The sequence below is a fragment of the Manis javanica genome, chromosome 15 (genome assembly GCF_040802235.1).
Source record: "Manis javanica isolate MJ-LG chromosome 15, MJ_LKY, whole genome shotgun sequence".
In the NCBI taxonomy this organism is placed as follows: Eukaryota; Metazoa; Chordata; class Mammalia; order Pholidota; family Manidae; genus Manis; species Manis javanica.
Window position 1 is genome coordinate 3,910,444 of NC_133170.1, and position 20,369 is coordinate 3,930,812.

Sequence of the window (20,369 nt, forward strand, 5' to 3'; positions counted from 1 at the left end):
TAAGGAAATCAGGGGGACTCTTTGCTTTCCCATTTTAGGCTCAGATATGCTTTTTCCCTTATAGTTTTAAAATGTTTAGGTTCCTGTAATTATCTTCACTACCAAGGTACTCGAATGCTAAAAAAAAAAGAAACCTAAATAAAAAAGCATTTTAGGGTAGATGATGACAGTTTTTTAAATGTCCAGGTCTTTGTTTTTGCTAAAAGAATTCATTTGAAACTATGTACAAATTATCAGACCAATGTAACTCACCCGTCTTTGCATCTTTCCAGTCATCTGAAAGGACAGTCTTGGTCTGGATGGTGTACTTAGATATGGGACTGTGATTGTCTGAACCGCGGCTCCAAGTAAGTGCCACCGAAGTGGCCCTAATGTCCTCTATTCGCAGACCACCTGGAGGGCCTGGAGGGCCTAGAATGAGAATTTGGTTAATAAACCAATGAATCCCAACTAGTGCATTAAGCTCACATTAGAATACAGAAACTGTCCTCCTTGCAATTAACCTAAAGAGCATTTATATGCTGTAATCAGCAGGCTACATTCTTTTTAAACATAAAATGTAAGTGATAATAGTATTTATGCTTTTCACTAAAGGATTTCATGGTGTCTCTTTTTATGAAAGGAGATAAATGCTATCATTTAAAATAGCATTATTATTCAGGATACATACGATAACCTTTGCCACGTAAAATGCAATTGGCATCAATTGGGATCTAATACAGATTGTAGTAGAGTGTGATTTAATGAATCCTTGCTAAATGCATGAATCAGAGATGGTAGCACAATTCAGTCCAGTTATGAGAATAATTAACCAATGTGTCATTGTACCTCCCCAGAATGGAACAAATACTTTTCTATAACCCTAAAAGTTATAGGCAATTTATCTACTTGGAGTAGAATTTCAAAGAATGATTGTATGTATCATTTTGGGTAATACAGATATTACTTACAGTAGAAGGAATAAATAATATTAAAAAATGTTTATACTTATATAAAATGCAGAAAACAATTGTCAACTCAGAGATATATGAGCAATGCTCTGAGACATCAAATTATATTCAAGAGTCTTGGTACAGAAGAATTATTACCGCAGAACACACAACAATGTTAAAAATATGTTTTCATGGGTGCTTCATAACTAGTAACAATATTATTCATCTTCTAAACTGAGAGCCGTGTGGTGGGTGGTAAAAAATGACAGGATAAAGGAGACATTTCTTTTTGGTTTCAAAGAGCTCTTTGTCCCTGAAAAGGCTGAAATGGACCAGCAAACAAATATCTGTATTTGAAATCAGTAAATGCCATGATAACAACATACAAAATATTTAATTTTTATTTGCAATGTTTTTAAAAAAGAAAACAGAGTCCTTTAAATGGTAGAGTGGCACCATCACTTACAGTGCTAAAGAAGGCTGTCCTTTAACAGAACCTAGAGTAGACATTTCAGAAAACACCATCACTGGTTTTCTTGGTATCAGAAAGGGGTCCATTCCCAAGTGAATTAGGAATACTGAATATACTAATCAACAACTTCGATAAAGTGGCACCTTTACTTTTTCATCTTGAATAGAGTAATAAATAAGGAATTTGTTTTTATCTTTTAGCCTCCTTATTTGTTTATCAAATCTGATACTTAGCCCACGTGGTTTTATTTCTCCATGTGGGCTTTGCTCTTTGGAGACGTACAGACAGTACCCCAATCCTTCACCAGTCTCCTGTGATTGGTCCCACAGAGGAAAAGATGTATGTAGTTCTACACCAACGTATTATTACTAATACTAAAAGAACACAAGACACATCCCATTGAACATGGTAAATTTTATTACTTGGAATTATATAATAAAAAGTAAAGGTAAATAATCTGTAATAGCATACTTATATGTTTTTATGTTAAAAGGAACAAAAACATATCATCCCAAATAACGGAAAATAGGCAAATAATAAAGAACACATTTTGGCAACTCAGAAAGAACATATCACATTTTTCATGTGTAAGAACCACAATGAAATACAGTGCACATGCTTGATCAGAACCAGGAAGTTCATTAGTTCATTTAAAGCACCATCTCAAGTCAATTACTGAATGCAATATTTCAGAGTACTAAAATTTTAAAGATAGAGTGAAAAATAAAGGAAATAATTTTTAAAAGGAAGAGAAAGTCATGCATTCAGATACTTTTTCTGAGCATAAAGTAAGGCATTAGGAAAATGGTAAGGAAAATATAAGACAAAATTGACACCAGTTAGCCTTTAAACATTAAAATGTAAATTATTTCTCTGCTTTTATCTCTGAAGTTCTTGGTGTGGCAAATGGATAATAATTTAAAAGGTCAGATTAAAGTCATGTATTACTAGGGTATCTGGGGGGACTCTACATGCATAATTTTACTCAGCCATCCAGTCGTTGAAGAAAAGCACTGTTGAACCAAACTTTGCATTTGTTAGTTTTTTCCTCTGATACATGCCTGACCGAGAGTGTGTTCTTGGTAAATACTTGGTCAAACATAAATGATTTTATTACAATTGATAAATGTGTTATGTTCTGTAAAAATAACGGTCATCCACAAATCAGTCTCCATTCTCCTACTTGCTTTGAAATACTAGACAATCATGAGGTGGCAAAGCAGAGGGCAAGTGGGAAGGGCTGGTTGACATCCTCAAACACTGGTGAGGCAATTCTTGGTAACGGTTCACCTGATGTGAAGCATTGGTCCCACTGAGGAAAAGATGTATGTAGTTCCACACCAACGTGTGGAACAGGCTTTTTCATGTAGTAACTGACTACAAAGATCTCCCAGAAAATACCCAAGAGAAAACATATTATTCAAGAGCATAGATTTTAGAGTTAAAATAGGCTTGTCTTTAAATTCTATGCCCTGATTTACATTGGGCACATTTCTTAAATTTACTAGGCATCCATTTTCTCATCTGTAAAATAGGAGTAATAAAAATGGATCACATAGGATTTTTTTTTTAGGGTTGAAAGAACATCTTTGAAGAATGTGGTGGTAGTCCTGGTGCACAGAAAGCTCTCAGTAAACTAGCTAATCACAGTATTTTTGCTGTAAGAGCTTTCTGGGCTTCTGAGCTAGCTGGCAGGAGTGATTATTAGTATTCATTAACATTTGGTAAGAACTCGCTTACCAGATTTTAAATTTACAACTTGTTTTCACTTAAAAATAAAGTGTTTTCTGGTACATTCAGCAGAGGTGGGGGAACATGGGAACGCAAGCCCTCAGCACGCACCAGGGCGTCAGGACGCAGCAAACAGAAGAGGGGCACTCAGGCAACAGACCCGACGGCCTGTGGGTCAGGCCAGCCCTGTACTGTCTCCCGGAGGAACATTTTCAAAGCAGTGCAGCTGGTATTGTTCAATTTTTCTGTTCAAAATGGGGAGAAAAGTGCTGTGGTAAAAAATAAAATAATGCAAATACCTGTTTCTTGGCACAAAGGAAAACATTTAGGAACTGGCCACCCTTCTAATTCTTAAGCAATGCAATACGTAATTCTTACTCCAGGAAGTATGTTCCTTCATTTCTCGTTTTCCAACTCTCCCACCTCCTCCTTCCCTGCCTCCCTCCCTCCTTCTTTCTTTTTAAGATCCCACTGCTTTGGAAACACCCTCGAGAAATCCAGGGAATCTGCAAGGGAAGCCAGGGAAAATGCAAGCAAATGGACTGTTACATGCAGCTTATTTTATTGCTTTGCTGATCTCTTTCCAGTTTCTTAGGTGGGCCTCAGGCAGATAATGATTCCTAAGGATGTTCTTTAGCAAATGTAATTATAGTGAAACACAGAAATTGGTCAGATAGAAAGGTCTTTGGAATTTGACCTGCATTTTAAATGCCTAGATACATTAAATTAAATGACGAATTATTTTAGTCTTCGATTTTCTTTCTTTTATCATTAAAAATCTGTCTTTGGGTTGGGGGGATATGGGAATATTTCTCTGACAAGTCCTTGGAAAGGCTTTCTATCAACTCTTCTCACTACCATTGAATACTTAGGGAGATGGAAAAGGAAGAAAATGAGGAGAAAGAAAAAGAGATCTGGGGAAGGGGGTAAACGTGTTTATTCTGTCTCATCTGCTCCACTTGCTCATCACCACTGCCACCCCACGCCCTGGAGTTCCTGGGTGCACTTTATTAAGCTCATAAATCCTATTGGGAAGACAGTGGTGCTACTACGGTTTCCTGATGCTGCCAAATGCTGACAGGTGTCATTAAGAATAGACATGATGAACTGTGTTCGGCCTATGCGGCTGACCAACTTCTCCTTTTACAGAATTAACAGTACAGACTTCAGTGTTCATCTTTCCACCTTTTTTTTCCTATTCAAAGTCATAGTATCCAGCCGCTGAGCCTCTTGAGCCAACCCCCCGCGCGTCTTCAGGCGGCGGCGGCCCCTAGGCCTGCTCTTTCTTTCCCGCTCGCATCGCCCTCCCTCCTAACCTTGTTCTTTCCCTTTGGCTTTAAACAGCCCTCTCGGGGGTCGCTGGCTGACCATGCTCCGGGAACTCTCTCCATAAAATAGATCATGCCCAGAGCTACTATTCTCACTTGCTACACTCATTAGGAAATAAACACAGGAAGAGAAATGGAAAAAAAGTAAAGATGAAATAAATATTTTTCCCCAATGGGATCTATTTTCATTGATTAATATTTATTGAATAAACCAGTACTGTGTACCAATGTCATCAATCAGTAACTAATGTAACTTCCACGATAAGCAAACAAATATAATATGCTTCTGTTGACAATTCACTTCTAACTTGTGTATTTCTTGCGTTCCTGGTGCTAACAAGGCATCAAGGGTATTTACAAAGTCCAACATAGCAGACCTGTGCTTACGTCTTTAAGAAACCGGCATTGACTGTTTCCCTTTAGTGATCTTTCTTGTTGGGGTGAATGTGACTTACTTGGGCACAAGTGCGTATTTTGGAAAAAAAATGACAAAAACTGTAATATATTAACAATAGCTTTTAAGTCTTTGTCTGATCTGTTAACTCAGATAAAAATACCCGTATCAGCCACTTACAAATAAGACTGACTTTCTTAATCACATAAAGGCACTTGTCAATCTTTCCTGAATTTTACTAGCATCTTTGGGGGAAAAAATTTTACATATGAATAAAATACAGATGCTCTTTTAAATGATATGTTAAGTAATCGAGGGAAAATGAGCAGAAAAAGTACAATTATTTATCAGTTCTGTCATCTTCTTTAGGAATGTAGTCACTGTCAACCAAGAAGAGTTTAGACATTCAAGGAAAAATAGCTGGAAAAAATACTTTCGAAGTGAGTATTCACACATTGTAAGCTGGCCATGTTTTCTCAGTCAGTAATGGAGGCCCATTTCCTAAGTCAAATGGGACAGAAGATGGGAAACTGGGACCCTGTAGAATTAAAGAGGATGCACAGAAGCTGTGGCTACACTCTAGCATCACTTGATTTGGGAACAATTCTTAGGCAGTAACCCTAATGTACTTTCTTCTTCTTAAACACCGACTAGCGTTTCAACAACTGGACCCAGAAACTTACTGATCACCTCGGGACTCCACTCCTCACCCCATTTAATGTAAACCGTGCTGTTTCAGAACTCACGTAGGCGGGCAAGACTTCCGGTGTCATTCTGGTTCCACCTGCAACTCCCCAGAGGTGCTTAAAGCAAAGTACCACGTACTGACAGTCTGTGGTTCACTGTTTATTTTTACCAAAATAGCAAATTTTAATTAAAAAGTTTGAATGTTAAGGAAACAAACAACTTTTCCAAACAAGACATCATCTCTTTTAAAATAAACTGATCTTAAAATAACATTGCTGAAAAAATATCAGTTATATTAAGGCAAGTGGCTGCTTCTTTACCGAAATATGTCAAGTAAAGTCCTTCTATTACTACAGGTTTGATTGTACTCTGAACATTAGTTAATGCAATGGCCCTACTTTAACGGGATGAAACATAAATCAATGTATGGGGTCTTGTCAATGCTTAAAGCTGTATCAAGATGAAAAAGAGTTTTAAATATCTTTACCATTTAATAGGAGTATGGTAGTTTTTAACCTTCAACATTGATAAAAGTGAACTTTTTATCAAAAGATCACCCTTAGAAATGGGAATGAGGCTAAAGCGAAGTAAATGACTGTCTAACTCCTCTGCAGGATTATATAAACAGTTTATATAAACAAGAAGAGTCCTCCTTTTCTGGTACCAGTCACACTTGTCATGTGGTTTCTTTTTAATTTTTATTCTTTCTTTTCAAAACATATATTCCCATCTGGTCTTGGTGGTGCGCTCCCAATTACGGACCGTGTGAGAAGATGTCCACATGATGATCCATCCACATATCTCCATGGTGATGTTTATAGATACAGGAGGATCTCGAGCTAATTTTAAGTATCTAATTTTAAATAGAAATTCACCTGGATCTGTCATCTGTATTCTAAGAGAGTTCTTTCTGTGACAGTAATTGAGACTAGAAAATAAAAAATAAAAATAAAAAAGATGGTAATAAACTGAGCCAGAGAAATTTACTCCTTTAAGATGATTAGTAAATTACTTTGAAAAGAAAACTGCAGGTGTATCTGAGTCATTCCACACCCCTCAAAGCTTTCCTGAGAGTTCTTCCAAACACAGACAGAGTTGGAGTCACTAAGGAGAAGTCCATACAATAGCCCATCCCTAAACATAAACCTGTGTGAGAAGAGCAAAACTATTTCTTGTTTAGAAACAAGAATTTTAAGCATGTCTCTTTGACCAAATGGAATAAAGAAAAGTATTTTTGAACAATGAAATTTAAGCAATTCACTGGTGGTTGCCATGGGAGAGGGGCTGGGTAGGGAGGGAGGGAGGGCAAGGGGGTAAATGTGCACAAAAATTCTCAATCATAATATAAGCTGGTCATGGGGATGGCAGTCCAGCGGGGAGAATACAGTCACTGATTCTGTGACACCCTTCTATGTTGACAGTGCCTGCGCTGGAGGGGGTATGATATGGTGGCTGTTGGACCACTGTGCTGTGTGTGTATTTGAAACCAACACAACCTTGCTTATCAATCGTACTTCCATAAAAATAGAACAATTTAAAAAAAAGGCACATGAAAAAGCATTAAATCAAAAATAGCTTGTCAAACACAAACAACAAGACACTGTGGCAACTCCAGAAAAAGAAGTGCTCACTCTGAAAAGGAACTTGCCTTAAAAAAATATCTAAGCAATTCTAGGAAGAATTACACATACTTCAATTCTAATCCTTCACTTTTGCCCAAGTCCTTCCAATAAAAGTCTCAACCTTCCTCCCAAAAGATCTAAAAAGGCCGATGAAAGGAGTTAATAAAATTAAATACGCATGCATTCTGTGAATGGCTTAGTCATCTGCACTTAAATCCTGCTACTGAGATGCCTGCCAATCGTCTCCACGGGCAATCCATTTTCGCTTCCTAACCCCAGAAACTGTTCCAAAACCCCACAGAGCCGAGGGCAGTCTTCAGTTACCTATCGCTGCTTTCATGTTCTCTTGCCAAAGAACGTAGTGCACCAGGGTACGAAAGGCCGCTGGAGCAACGTCCCTTAGCTGACGCCCCAATCCAGGGGCTCATTAGTGAATCTGACCACGTGGTTCTTAACCTGCCTGGGCAAATCAAACAATTCATTCACTGGCAAAACTCCTGAATTATAATTCACCAGTTCTTCATTCTTTTTTCTGATAATGAGCTAATTTCTAAGATATATAACTCCAAAGAAAAACAGGGCATGAAAACAAAACTTCACTTGGTCATTATGTGACATACAAGGTTAGTCCATGGGCCAATTCTCAGATATTAGTGAAGCTGTCTAATCATAGATTTAAATATTTTCCTGTTCAAAGTATGCTTAGATGTTTCAAAAGGAAAAAAATTCTCTAGGAACTAAATGGAGGGGAAAAACTGCAGAAGCTACGAGATTGAGTAAATTAGTAAAATCTAGTATAATATGTTAAAAAAAAAAAAGCTTTCACACAAATGGTGAGTGTCAGCGATCACCAGGCCGGAGGCAGGCTGGCACAGACGGGGAGAAAAGGATCCATCATGTTTTTCTCTCCATCTTTTCTGTTTTTACCTGCAAGAGGAAAGATCAAGGCTGAAGGGGTAGGTGTGGACGCCTCGCCAGGGGCAGGAAGCCGTGTACTTTGGGGATTTGCCTGGTGTCCTTCAAGGGTAAATTGAAATAACAAACAACCAATGTGTGATCCTGGCGTGGTCAAACCTCTCTTACTTTGGTAACAGCGACTGAATTTCTAAAGAACAGGAACTTAATTGTATCCACACCCCCACCCGCTCAAAAAAACCCCGAACTCCTAGATTCTTTGTGATTTCACTCCACAGAGTACAGGTCTACCTGTTAAAACACATGCTTACGCCTTGAAGACTTCTCACTAAGGAAAAAATCCTGAGGGTGAATTTAAGCAGTGATTCTAAACATTAATTGGCGGTTGGGGCTTGAGGTCATGGGAACTTGTGTCTGGAGGAATACGGTATTTATGTTTTATGTCTCCCTGTACACTGATGGCCGAAGGAAGTGAAGGAAAATATTCACAGAAAGTCATCATGGGCAATGAGTGAACAGTAATAATTATTATTCTCTTTTATAAATATGGAATCTGAGACTTGCAGTGATTAGACTTAGCCTGAGACCACAAGTTACTCATGGGTGAGGTGGACTTCTACCATATGTTTGCTAACGCCAAAAGCCGCACCATTTCCAGGGCACTGTGCAGGTCTTCTAATGACTCTATGAATGTACAAATTTAGCTGCTTTATTACAGAAAATCATGTAATGTAGAGGATGATCGCCCACCTCTTTCCCCTGCCCATAACTAAGGCTAGTTTGATGATTGGAATCAGACCACTCTAAAGCACTCCTGTCCCCTGGTGACAGTCATTCACTAAGGAGAACAGGAATTCTCAGGAATGTGTGGAGGCTCAACCTCTGGCTGGGGAGAGCCAGAGGCTGCGGGGAGCTGGTGCCCGAGTTATTCTTCAGGGTGACAGACCCTAGACTGTTCAGCGGCACTCACAGAAGGCAGAACTATGCCCTGATGTGTCACAAGATATTTGCTACTTATTAGTAATATTAAAAATTCACACGTTTCTGCATCTTTCTTTTCCTAAAAATGAAGTGAACTCAAGGTCACCCTGCACTATGCTGACTCTCCCTCAGCTGTACCCCATGCGCTTCCCAGTCAAGGAGCTGTCACTCTAACACAGCCCTAGGAAATGCCCGTGACCGCGGCCAGCGTCCTCACCTCCTGTGTCCAGAGTGCCGATTACTGCTGGCGAATTTGGGGCAAACAGAAATTAACATAGTGTTTTACTTTTTAGAAGAGCCTAGAAGGCTTTTGGATTTATGCTGGAATCCGCATTTCTTCTGAGCACAGGGTGCAGCTGCACTTTCCCATCATAACGTGTGGCTGCACCCTATGCTCAGCACGAATGCAGACGGAAAAGTGCCACAGCAGAGAAAACACTGAACTCCCGGTCGTGCTGAGCTGATGGGGTGGCCTCAGTCTAACGCAGGGAATATACGGGGCCTTCTGCCACACAGGTGCAGGCTCTATAGTCACCTTCAAGGAAGAATTATTTTTATATTTATATACCAAGAGATTTTCTACTGAGCCCTTGCAATGTATCTTCCTTTCTTTTCGAATATGTGTCAGTCAATCCCAGTGATGATGGTAGTTGGAGGAGCCATGGGATAGGAACCAGAAAGGACTAAAAACTTAAATAAATGTGTGACTTCATCAAATTCCCGGGAGCTGGGCAGGTGAGATGGGCCGATGGCAGGGAGGTGGTGGTGGGCAGGAGGCCAGCCTGCAAAAGGCACCGTCAAAAAAGAACTGCACATTCCTGAGACTTGAAATGGCAGGTTTCACAAAAACCCTACATAAGAAAACTGTCTTGCTTAAAAGGGATTTCACACCATGAAGGCTTCTCCTAGTTTTCAGTAATAAAACTAAGGTGTTTGGTCTTCTTGTTTAATAAAATGAACCAAAAAAGAGATGATATGATAAAACTCTAATTTCAAGTAACTTAAAATTTTACTTTATTCTCTAACTTTGAATTATCAGAGCCTCAGAGTGTTTTGGGTGGGCGATCTTATGTAATTTGAAAAAAATAAACATACACCGACAGTGAAACAGATGTGCAATAAAAATGATATGATATGATTTTTACATTAGGTGAGAAGTTGAACATATCGAGGAAAAGTAAGTTCTATAGTTAATTTGGAACACTAGTATCTGGCCCCATTCTGTCTTTATGATGTGAAGCTGAGGGGTATTTCTTTTTATCTTTTAAACTTCCCTTGCCTGTGAAGTGGGATCACCAGTCCCTGCATGACTGCCTCACAGCAATTTTGTTAGGATCACATGATAAAATTTGCATGAAAGTCCCGGAGACATACATCATAATCTAAGATATTTAAACACTGTGAATGAACTATTTTTAAGGCCAAAGAGCATATTATAAAATCAAGCTTTAAAAATATCTACTACAATTTATTTACTGTTTTTGTTACTGTAATTATAATTGTATGACATTGGCTGGCTGAAAAAATATATTGTAAAAACTATAGTTTTCCCTGGCTATTAGATTAACTATAAATATATCACGGAAAAAATAAACTTCAAAATCTGCATCTCAGACTTCCTATAAACATTTCTTGCCAAAAAAAGAAAAAGGCCTACATTTAAATTTTCCACATTGATTACTCTATCTCATTGGATACATTGGAATGAGCATTTGTGTACACGGCGTTACAGCAGGGAGCTGGGGGGCACATCTGTTACCCGGATTCATATCTTGCTTTCCTATTTAGTAGCTGAATGACCTTGGGTGAATAACTTAGCCTCACTGGGAGTCTATTTCCTCATGTGTAATATGGAGATAAAAATAATTTTCTTCTCTTAAAATAGTGCATGGTAAATAATAAGACCTTAATCAATTCATATTATTATATAACAAATATATTATTTATGATACATAATATGTATTATAATATAGACTATAATTATATTTTATTATGTGATATTATACATTAAATTAAATAACTATACATCTTTACCTTTTGTTTCATATTCATAACATATGTTTTTTTTATAACCTAAGGACTGGAATTATAAACATTGCATTTTGCTGACACAAATAGAAATTTTAAAAAAATGAACTACCATTATTCATGTTCAAAAAGACTTCTGGATATCATGGATTATCTATTCTGCTTTTTTAATTTGACATAATTAGCAGCTGGATTTGGAATTTCTGTCTGGTACATAAACACTGACGCACAGCGCCTCGATGGGGCACGGAGTGGGGTGTCTGAAGGCATGCCATGCCTACTGAGCTCTGAAGTTGTCCTGCTTTCTCTCCTGGAATGAGTGAAAAAATTCCAGTTTGCCAAGAGCTAACCAGCTTCACTCTAAGACAAAGAAAGCTGGGAACAATTAACTGAAGAAAACAAAAAGAAATCCTCTGAGGAAACTTCTCTCACAGTTCTCCAGTGAGGAAAAAGAAAATTTACATCAGTGCATGCTTTACAGTGGTATCCACCAGTTTATTATCCTTACATCGTTAGATTTTAATTTTTGAACTTGTAAAATACAGTGTTAGACTAGATCATTTTCAAGACCCATCTTAAAGTTTAAAGGTTTGACTCATTCTGAATGAATTACTTTGTTGATATATTTGGAAATTTCCTGGAATTTACATCAAGGCGTGTTGAACTTAGATTGAGGAATACCATTTCAAATCATGGATGTACTTTATAATTTCAGTAGGGATTGGGAAAGCTGCTATGTTTTACTACAGGCTTTACAAAATAGAACTACTAACAAGTTCTACCTTTGAAGCACTCTAGCTATTTTCTAAATTCTGTATTTATTATAAATAGGATGCATTTCAGCTCATTATCTCAGCTTTGGCATGGAACAGTTATGAAGATCTGCCCCCTAGTAGACTTTTAATTTGTTTATTCTCAATGGAAAGGAGAACGTTTAATTCGTGGGCAGACTCCACTACTGGCAGGTGCATCACTGCGGTTTAGTGCGGGGCTGGGGGGTGGGGGGAGGGTCCTATGCGTGACGATGGCACCAGGTCAATCATGGTCCAGCCACCGGGGGCGGTCTCGGTCCTGCAAAGGCTGATGAGACGGAATCTTGGTCTGTCTCTATGGCGAACTTGGCGAAAGCAAGTGGAAAGCAGAGGCAATTGTCCAAGTATCTGAGGTAAATGTGTTTTTTTTGACCCAAGTACTTGAAAAACTACCTCAACTATTCCCTTCGATTAGACTCTGGTGACCCAGACACGTCTTTCACGTCTTTCTTCAGATCTCATCGTGAGTGTGCGTGTGGGCAGGGGAGGGGGGACGGTGTGTGTGTCCTTTGTGACATCTACCTTGTGCATGCTACACAAAACTTTTTAGTCTGTATTTCCTAATTTTTAGTGATTAAATCCACTAAATTAAAATTCCTTTTGAGTGGATTTAGGTTTGCCATGCCTTAATACTTTTGAAGATAAATCCACAATTGCTTATTTAACAGTAATTTGAATATAAGAATTCTTGAACACACTGTAAATACTTATGTCAAATATCACAGAAACTTAAATCTTGATTAAGCACCAAGAATCCCACAAACTTTTAACATGATGGCAGACATCCTAGTCTTTCTCTTCCACTAACAGATCCCTGAGTCAGCCAAATGAGTAGAACTCTAACTAATCCAAGAGTCAATAACTTAACCTTTGTTAAATGAATGTCTTTGGCTTTACTTTTTCTCAGTTTTCAAAAAATTTAACTACTATTCATTAGCATATGCCAGACAGTTGGGAGGGAAAAAGAGCAAAAGCTATAATCAGTAACTTCTACTACTTAGCAGCTGCAATTCTAGGACTTAATTATCCTTCTGGTACCATACCAAACTAACTATAGAAAGCCTTGGAGTATTACAGGATTTGCCAATGAAGTTTTAGAAATTAACTATAGATTTTCTTTATTAATATTTTCTGGAAGAATCCCAATACAATGAGTAAACTAGATGGGGCTTCCAAGATGTTGTGACTAAGAAGGTGGGTCATACAGGGAGAGGCTCCTTCCTTCGGAGTCCACATTTGTAAAATGGATAGATAGGAATTGTCTAGAGGATCTCTAGAATTAACTCTAGATTTTAAATTATAGAGTCAAATTTGAACATAAATACAGAGATTTTGCACAGCTACTGTGAAAAAGTTGGAAGGAATAAAGATGTGATTAACATAAGATTTGCCAATAATAGAACTCTTTTATATTAGATAAAGAAAATGTTTACCTATCCCATGTTTTTTAAAGAAAGAATACTAATTAATCTGGAACATTCCAAGTAAATACATCAAGAATAATTGTACTGGACAGTGAAGAGAGATGTGCTCTGGATATGAATCCTGCTAACACTGAACAGCTCAGAGTGATAAATACTCAGTATTTTCTGTAGAAAAGACAATCATCCAACCAGTGTGATGGTTTAAAATACAACAATATTACTCAGACTAAAAAGTGTACCGACAGCTTCCATCAGGTATTTATTTGGCTATGACCTTAACTTATCTAACACAAGATTTAAAAGTGGGTTGGTTAGTCATCAACCAAAATTACCTCTTTAAGAAAGAATCTAGTAACCATGTCATTAGGTAAGTAATAAAAATTCCAATGGATTATATAAAATCAAGATGACATCTAACTTACATGCATTTCTATTATGCATCTGTATTTTGGCCTTAGAAATAAAGTGGAAAGCTTCAGACAGCCATGCTCCAAAAACACACAAAATGTTTCCATCTAAATAAAAATCTACATAAAACTGTATGAATATGAACTTCTACTATGACAATATAAAATATACAAACATGATTTGGGGATACATTGATTTACACAGTTTCATATTATCTGCTTTGACTTCATCTACTTTTTTCCAAAACAATTCTAAATTTCATGGAGCATATGGCTGGGCTGAGATTCAGGCCAAAAGAAAAGTTTCAGACAGAGAAAGTCTTTGTTATTAGTTTGCCTTTAGGTCTCAGCCCTGCACTAAGAAATTTTGTTTAATACGGTTTATGAGATGTAAAACGGGAGTGAGCGGGGGCGGAGGATCTGAAAAGTATAGTCATGATTGCATTTTCTGTTTTGGCGATTGCAGTGACAATCATTATATCAGTCAGGTGTCGGGAAGGCCCTCCTCACAGCTGGTGGCATGGCCCAGGATATTTATAACACAGCAAAAATACCATGGAAAGTAGTAAAACATGGATGTCAAAGCCGAATTTCTTGCTTGTGTGACCTAATTTTATGGTCCCATTTTTTAATGCTGTCCAAAAGTGCATTCATGAAAGAGAATTTAGATTTGGCAAGCTGCATAAATATTCCCCAAAATGCTGCCCAATAAATTCTGAAAAACCTTTCCCTCTAAATAACACTCTTAGCTGAAGAGCTTTAAATTCTCCAGGAATGACTTTTGTTACAAACACTCATACAGGACTGTTCATCTGTGTCACAAGTTACTTGAAGAAGGAGCCCTGTAATACACTTTTATGGGACCTATGAAGTACAACATGTATTACAACAAGAAAAAGGCAACTTTTATTTCAATCCTCAAAATTTAAGATTTTTACATAAAAAGCCTGAAAACCTTTGAAGTCTAATAGCTGGTTCTTTATTTTTGACTAAGAATACTTTTGAAGTTATAAAGTTATTTTAAATATCCAGCAACTTATAGTTGTCTGAGTTCTAAATCCCTTTGGTTACATTATACACCCATCTATTTTAAAAAGCTAATTCTGAAATGGCCTTGTTTGCTGATGCTATACTATTTTAAATTGATGTCAATATATGTTCTCTTGATGGAAAAAAAGCTTTCACCAACATCTTCTATAAACTTCAAATTCATAATACGAAGAATGGCATTACAATCTCTTGCAAAGTTATCTTAATTTTGATACCAGTGCTGTAGCTGGGGAAGGTTTCATTTTATTTCATTTTTTTCCTCACTGTTGATAGATAGTCAGGTTGAGTGCTTCTGTGATTAACTATAGAGTTTTGAAGTTTTCTTATTTAGTGGGACTTAGTGCTTAAATTCAGCTGTGCTGAAATGATGATGAGATGCATCGTTCCCAGGCCTGGCCTCTATGTCACAGCTCCCTTGCATGACTTCTCGCAAAACCTGAGTATCAGTTTTTCAATTGTCTGCTGATTGCCTTCCATCTGGATTACACAGGATCAACTGGAGGAAAAGAGGATTTCGCTATCTTTTTGAAACACATATCTAAAGTAATTTATCCCCAAAATACATTTTATAAACAAAACAATGTAACTCGAAACTGTTTTCCATGTATTCCCTAGAACGACAATCTCCAAATGCCAGTTGGAGACCACGTCATCCCAACCACCTTGGGGCCTTATTGAAACACATCTGCCGACGGAAGCCAGGTTTGCACAGCCGGTCACTTTGGAATGCTGTTAATCGGATACCCTCTGTAATGACACTCATTAAAAATATGTTCAATATTTAGTTAAAGGAAAGATAGAAATGCATAAGGAAAACAAGAAGTGAAGGAGGGTTCTAGGGAAGAAACAGGGCACACATGTGCTGTCTTCCATGTTCACTGCTGGCCCCAAAGCCCCGAGTTGCGCTTGGTGTTTTCTGGGTCTAGAGGTTAACCGGACCCAGTTCCTTAGAAGGCAAGTTAGTGGCCATCACTCACTCAAGCATTACTACTGCTGGGTAGGACACACTCCATGCCTTCTAATTGCATTATGCCATCCTTGGAAAAACATCCTGGAAGTACATAATTTTCTTTGTATTTTCAGTGTACTTTATGTCCAGTAATTTTCCTTTTAATTCTGTTTTGAGTTAATTGTCGATTCACAAGCAATTGTGAAAAACAATCAGAGGCGATCCTGTGTATCTTCTACACATTCATCATGAAATTTCGCACAGAAAATTAAAGCACGATGACACACTGTTGGCAGCCGCGCTCAGAAAATAGCGCCCCATGCAGGGCAGCCGGAAGGCCCCGAACTTCCTAATGACAAATCATCCCACACCACTAAACTACATGCTAATTGCGCCTTGGCATAAGGACCAATGAGACCCACCAAATGGTTATGCTAATAAGGCATATGGAGCCGCACCAACCAGGTCAGAGCATGAGAACTATATAAGCAAGCCTCTCCTTCCCCCCTGGGTCCTGCCCAACTCATTTGTTTCACAAAGAGCTGAAGAATAAAGCTTTCTGCAGAAGAATCCTGCTGTTGTTGCATGCTGTTCTTGCCGGCGAGGACAGGGCACGCGACAAGTGGTGCCGAAACCCGGGAACCAGAACATCACCGGCACAGGGAGGACCCTTCAGACATCTGGAGAGGATTCAGAACTGCAGGTCAGAAGAAAGCCCGGAGGGGTAAGTTCCGAGAGGCCCCTGCTTTTTAGGATGATGGTTGATGGTTCTCTGTAAATAAGGAGGCACCATGGGGAATGCACCGTCATTAGTCACGGCGCTGCAGACAGCTCTCAAAGAGCGAAACTTGAAGGTCTCCAGCAAAGTCTTAGGATCTTTTGTGAAGGAGATAGACCGTGTGGCCCCCTGGTTCATTTGTTCAGGGTCCCTCTCAATCCCGAGCTGGGACAAACTGGGGAAAGATCTTGATAGAGAGGAGGAGGAGGGTAGCCTGAGGGGAGGCACCAGGCCCCTCTGGAAACTGATTAGAGCTTGTCTGCAAGATGAGAGATGTGAAAAGGTAATAAAAGAAGGTCAGAGAGCATTGACAGATATCCAAGAGAGCATGTCAGAAACGGAACGGGAAACAGAGAGCGCGCGCGGCCGAAAAAAGGCCACAAAAACGAAGGTAAAGAAACCTCAGAGTGAGGGAGAAAGCCCGCCTAGGGCAAAAGCGAAAGAGCCCCGAGAAGCGAGTGACAATCGCCTCGGAGAAAATAGTAAATACCCCTGGAAAGAGTTGAGGGACCTCCAACTCTCCAATAGGGAATCTGAGGAGGAATTAACGTCCGCAGAGGAAGGGGAAGAAAATAAAACCGCAGAGTGTAGAAGTAAGGGAACCAGCAAAGTTGAAAAGCGGACCAAGGAAAAAATGAAAGCAGGGTGTCCCCCGACGCCCTTTGCCCCGCCACCTTACGTGAGTGGCGCACTCTCCTTTTGCCACCCAGATACTCTTCAGGCAATTAGACAAATGTTTCCTGTATTTGAGGATAACGGTGTACGCTCTCACCAGCCCCTGAGCCATAAACAAGTTAAGGAGTTAGCAGAATCCGTTCGGGCTTATGGAGTCAGTGCTAACTATACCATAGCACAAGTTGAGAGATTAACAGAGACAGCCATGACACCCGCAGACTGGCAATATGTAACTAAGGCATGCCTTTCTAGTATGGGGCAATACATAGAATGGAAGGCATTGTGGCATGATATCAGCATGACCCAGGCACGCGCAAACGCGGCCGAAGGACAGCCTGCATGGTCATATGATATGCTGACGGGCCAAGGACAGTGGGTAGCCGACCAGACCGCCTTCCCCTTACAGGTATATGCACAAATAAACACGTGCGCCGCCAAGGCATGGAAAGCCCTCACCAACAAAGGAGAAGTATCAGGCAATTTGACAAAAATTATTCAGGGGCTGAGCGAGCCATTTTCTGACTTTGTCGCTCGTATGATAGAGGCCGCAGGCAGAATATTTGGAGATCAGGAACAAGCAATGCCCCTAGTGGAGCAATTAGTGTTTGAACAATGTACCAAGGAATGCAGACAGGCGATAACACCCTGGAAACAAAAAGGGATACATGCCTGGTTGAAAGCCTGTAGAGAAATAGGAGGGCCACTCACCAATGCGGGCCTAGCCGCGGCCATATTACAGAGCCACAAACAAGCCAGGATCACTAACAGAAGTATCAAATGCTTTCAATGCGGGAAATTAGGACATATAAAGAGAGAGTGTAGGAGCCCAGCTTCAGAACAAACAACCCAAAAGACCCCTGAGTTGTGCCCTAAGTGTAAGAAAGGCAGGCATTGGGCTAATGAGTGCCGGTCTATTAAAGATATAGAAGGGAAACCCTTAGAGTTGCCAAAAAACGCCCAGAGGGGCCCCCGTCACCAGGGCCCGCAAATATATGGGGCAACCAGCACGCAAGTGTCATTTGGGAACAACCAGGCCCCCCAAGGAGAGCCACTTCAGGTTCCGCGGGATTGGACATCCGTGCCACCACCAGAATAGTGTTGACTCCACAGATGGGAGTTCAGCCTATCCCTTCAGACTTTAAAGGCCCCCTACCACCAAATACCATTGGGTTACTCCTAGGGCGCTCTTCTGCTGCATTGAAAGGCCTGGTAGTTCATCCCGGAGTCATAGATCAAGATTATGAAGGACAGGTAAAAATCATGTGTTCGGCTCCCAGAGGAATCTATCCTATATCCCCGGGAGACCGCATAGCCCAGCTCTTAGTTTTACCTAGTCTCCACGCCAATTATCCTGCTACCAACACGGAGAGGGGAGAAAGGGGCTTCGGCTCCTCTGACTGGGATTCAGCCTTCATAGTATTAGATTTAGCAGACAGACCAAAATTAACTCTTCAAATAGAGGGAAAGAGCTTTGAGGGAATCCTAGACACTGGAGCAGATAAAAGTATTATCTCTGCAACCTGGTGGCCCTCCAAGTGGCCTGTGACCCAATCCTCACATTCATTACAAGGTTTAGGATATGAGTCAAGCCCTTCAATTAGTGCCAAACCATTGAAATGGCGAGCCCCTGAAGGACAAGAGGGTACAGTCACCCCTTATGTACTCCCTCTACCGGTCAATTTATGGGGGAGGGATGTCATGAGAGACTTAGGCCTCAAACTCATTAATGAATACTCCACCCCCGCCCAAGGCATGATGATGGACATGGGATACATCCCTGGCAAGGGGCTGGGGAAACACCAACAGGGACACATAGAGCCCATCCTGCCCAAAGTAAAGAATGACCGTCACGGCCTGGGTTTTTCATAGGGGCCATTGAAGATGCCATGCCCATACCTTGGCTCACAGAGGAGGCCGTATGGGTTCCTCAGTGGCCCCTATCCTCTGAAAAATTAGAAGCAGCTCATTGCTTAGTGCAAGAGCAGCTCCAAGTGGGACACCTAGAACCCTCTGTGTCCCCATGGAACACACCCATATTTGTAATCAGGAAAAGGTCAGGATCATGGAGGTTGCTTCATGATCTGAGAGCAGTAAATGCTCAAATGAGAATGCTTGGACCCGTACAACGGGGACTGCCACTCCTCTCTGCCTTACCCAAAGAATGGAAAGTGCTCATAATAGATATTAAAGATTGTTTCTTTTCTATACCTCTAAGCTCCAAGGACAGGGAAAGATTTGCTTTTACTTTGCCAGCTATTAACCATGAACAACCCGATGCCAGATTTCAGTGGAAGGTCCTCCCTCAAGGAATGGCAAATAGCCCCACCATATGTCAACTGTACGTTCAGCGAGCGCTAGACCCAATTCGTAAGACCTATCCCACGCTAAAGATCATCCATTACATGGATGACATCCTTCTTTGCTCCCCACAACCAGCGGAAATAGAAGAAGCATATATAGATCTCACTAGATCCCTAGAAAATTGGAGACTGAATATAGCAAGCGAGAAGGTCCAAAAATCTAGTGTTAGCAAATTCCTAGGAGCAACCATTTACACAGATGTAATTTGCCCCCAAAAGCTTGAGATAAGACATAATCAATTGCGAAATTTGAATGACTTCCAAAAACTCCTAGGGGATATTAATTGGTTGCGCCCATACTTAAAGATACCCACCACTGAATTGACTCCACTATTTAAAACCCTAGAAGGAGACCCACAACTAACGTCACCGCGCTCCCTCACACCTGAGGCATTACAAGCCATTCGCAAAGTAGAACAGGCTTTGATGACAGCACAATTAAATAGAGTGCAATCGAATGAACCCTTTGAGTTGTGTGTCCTTCCCACCCCAGAGCTGCCAACAGCAGTCTTATGGCAGCACGGCCCACTGATCTGGATTCATCCCCAAGCCTCTCAGGCTAGGACAATAGAGTACTATCCAGCAGCCGTGGCCAAACTTGCTTTGAGAGGAGTAAAAACCTCCATGACACATTTCGGAGAGGCTCCAGCTAAAATTATAACCCCTTACAGCGTAGAACAGATACAAGTATTATGTGCTATGAACGATGATTGGGCCATACTTGCTTACAGTTTCTCAGGAACCTTTGATAATCATTTCCCTAAACATCCCCTCATCAACTTCGCCAAAAATCATCTCCTAGTATTTCCTCGGGTCACTAGCCT

At 40.1% G+C, this 20,369-nt stretch overlaps 1 protein-coding gene across 9 annotated transcripts in view; it reads right to left on the reverse strand.

The window, feature by feature from the left end:
* Positions 1-20,369, reverse strand: part of CNTN1 (contactin 1) — a 257,831-nt gene that overhangs the window by 43,932 nt on the left and 193,530 nt on the right. For 8 of the 9 annotated variants that reach the window (XM_073222417.1, XM_017677253.3, XM_017677254.3 and 5 more), the window contains one exon: positions 253-411. In XM_073222417.1, the coding sequence (XP_073078518.1) occupies positions 253-411 (159 nt within the window). Of the gene's footprint in view, positions 1-252; positions 412-1,866; positions 8,094-20,369 lie in introns of those variants that run through there. The other variant, XM_017677257.3, reaches the window with a different exon arrangement.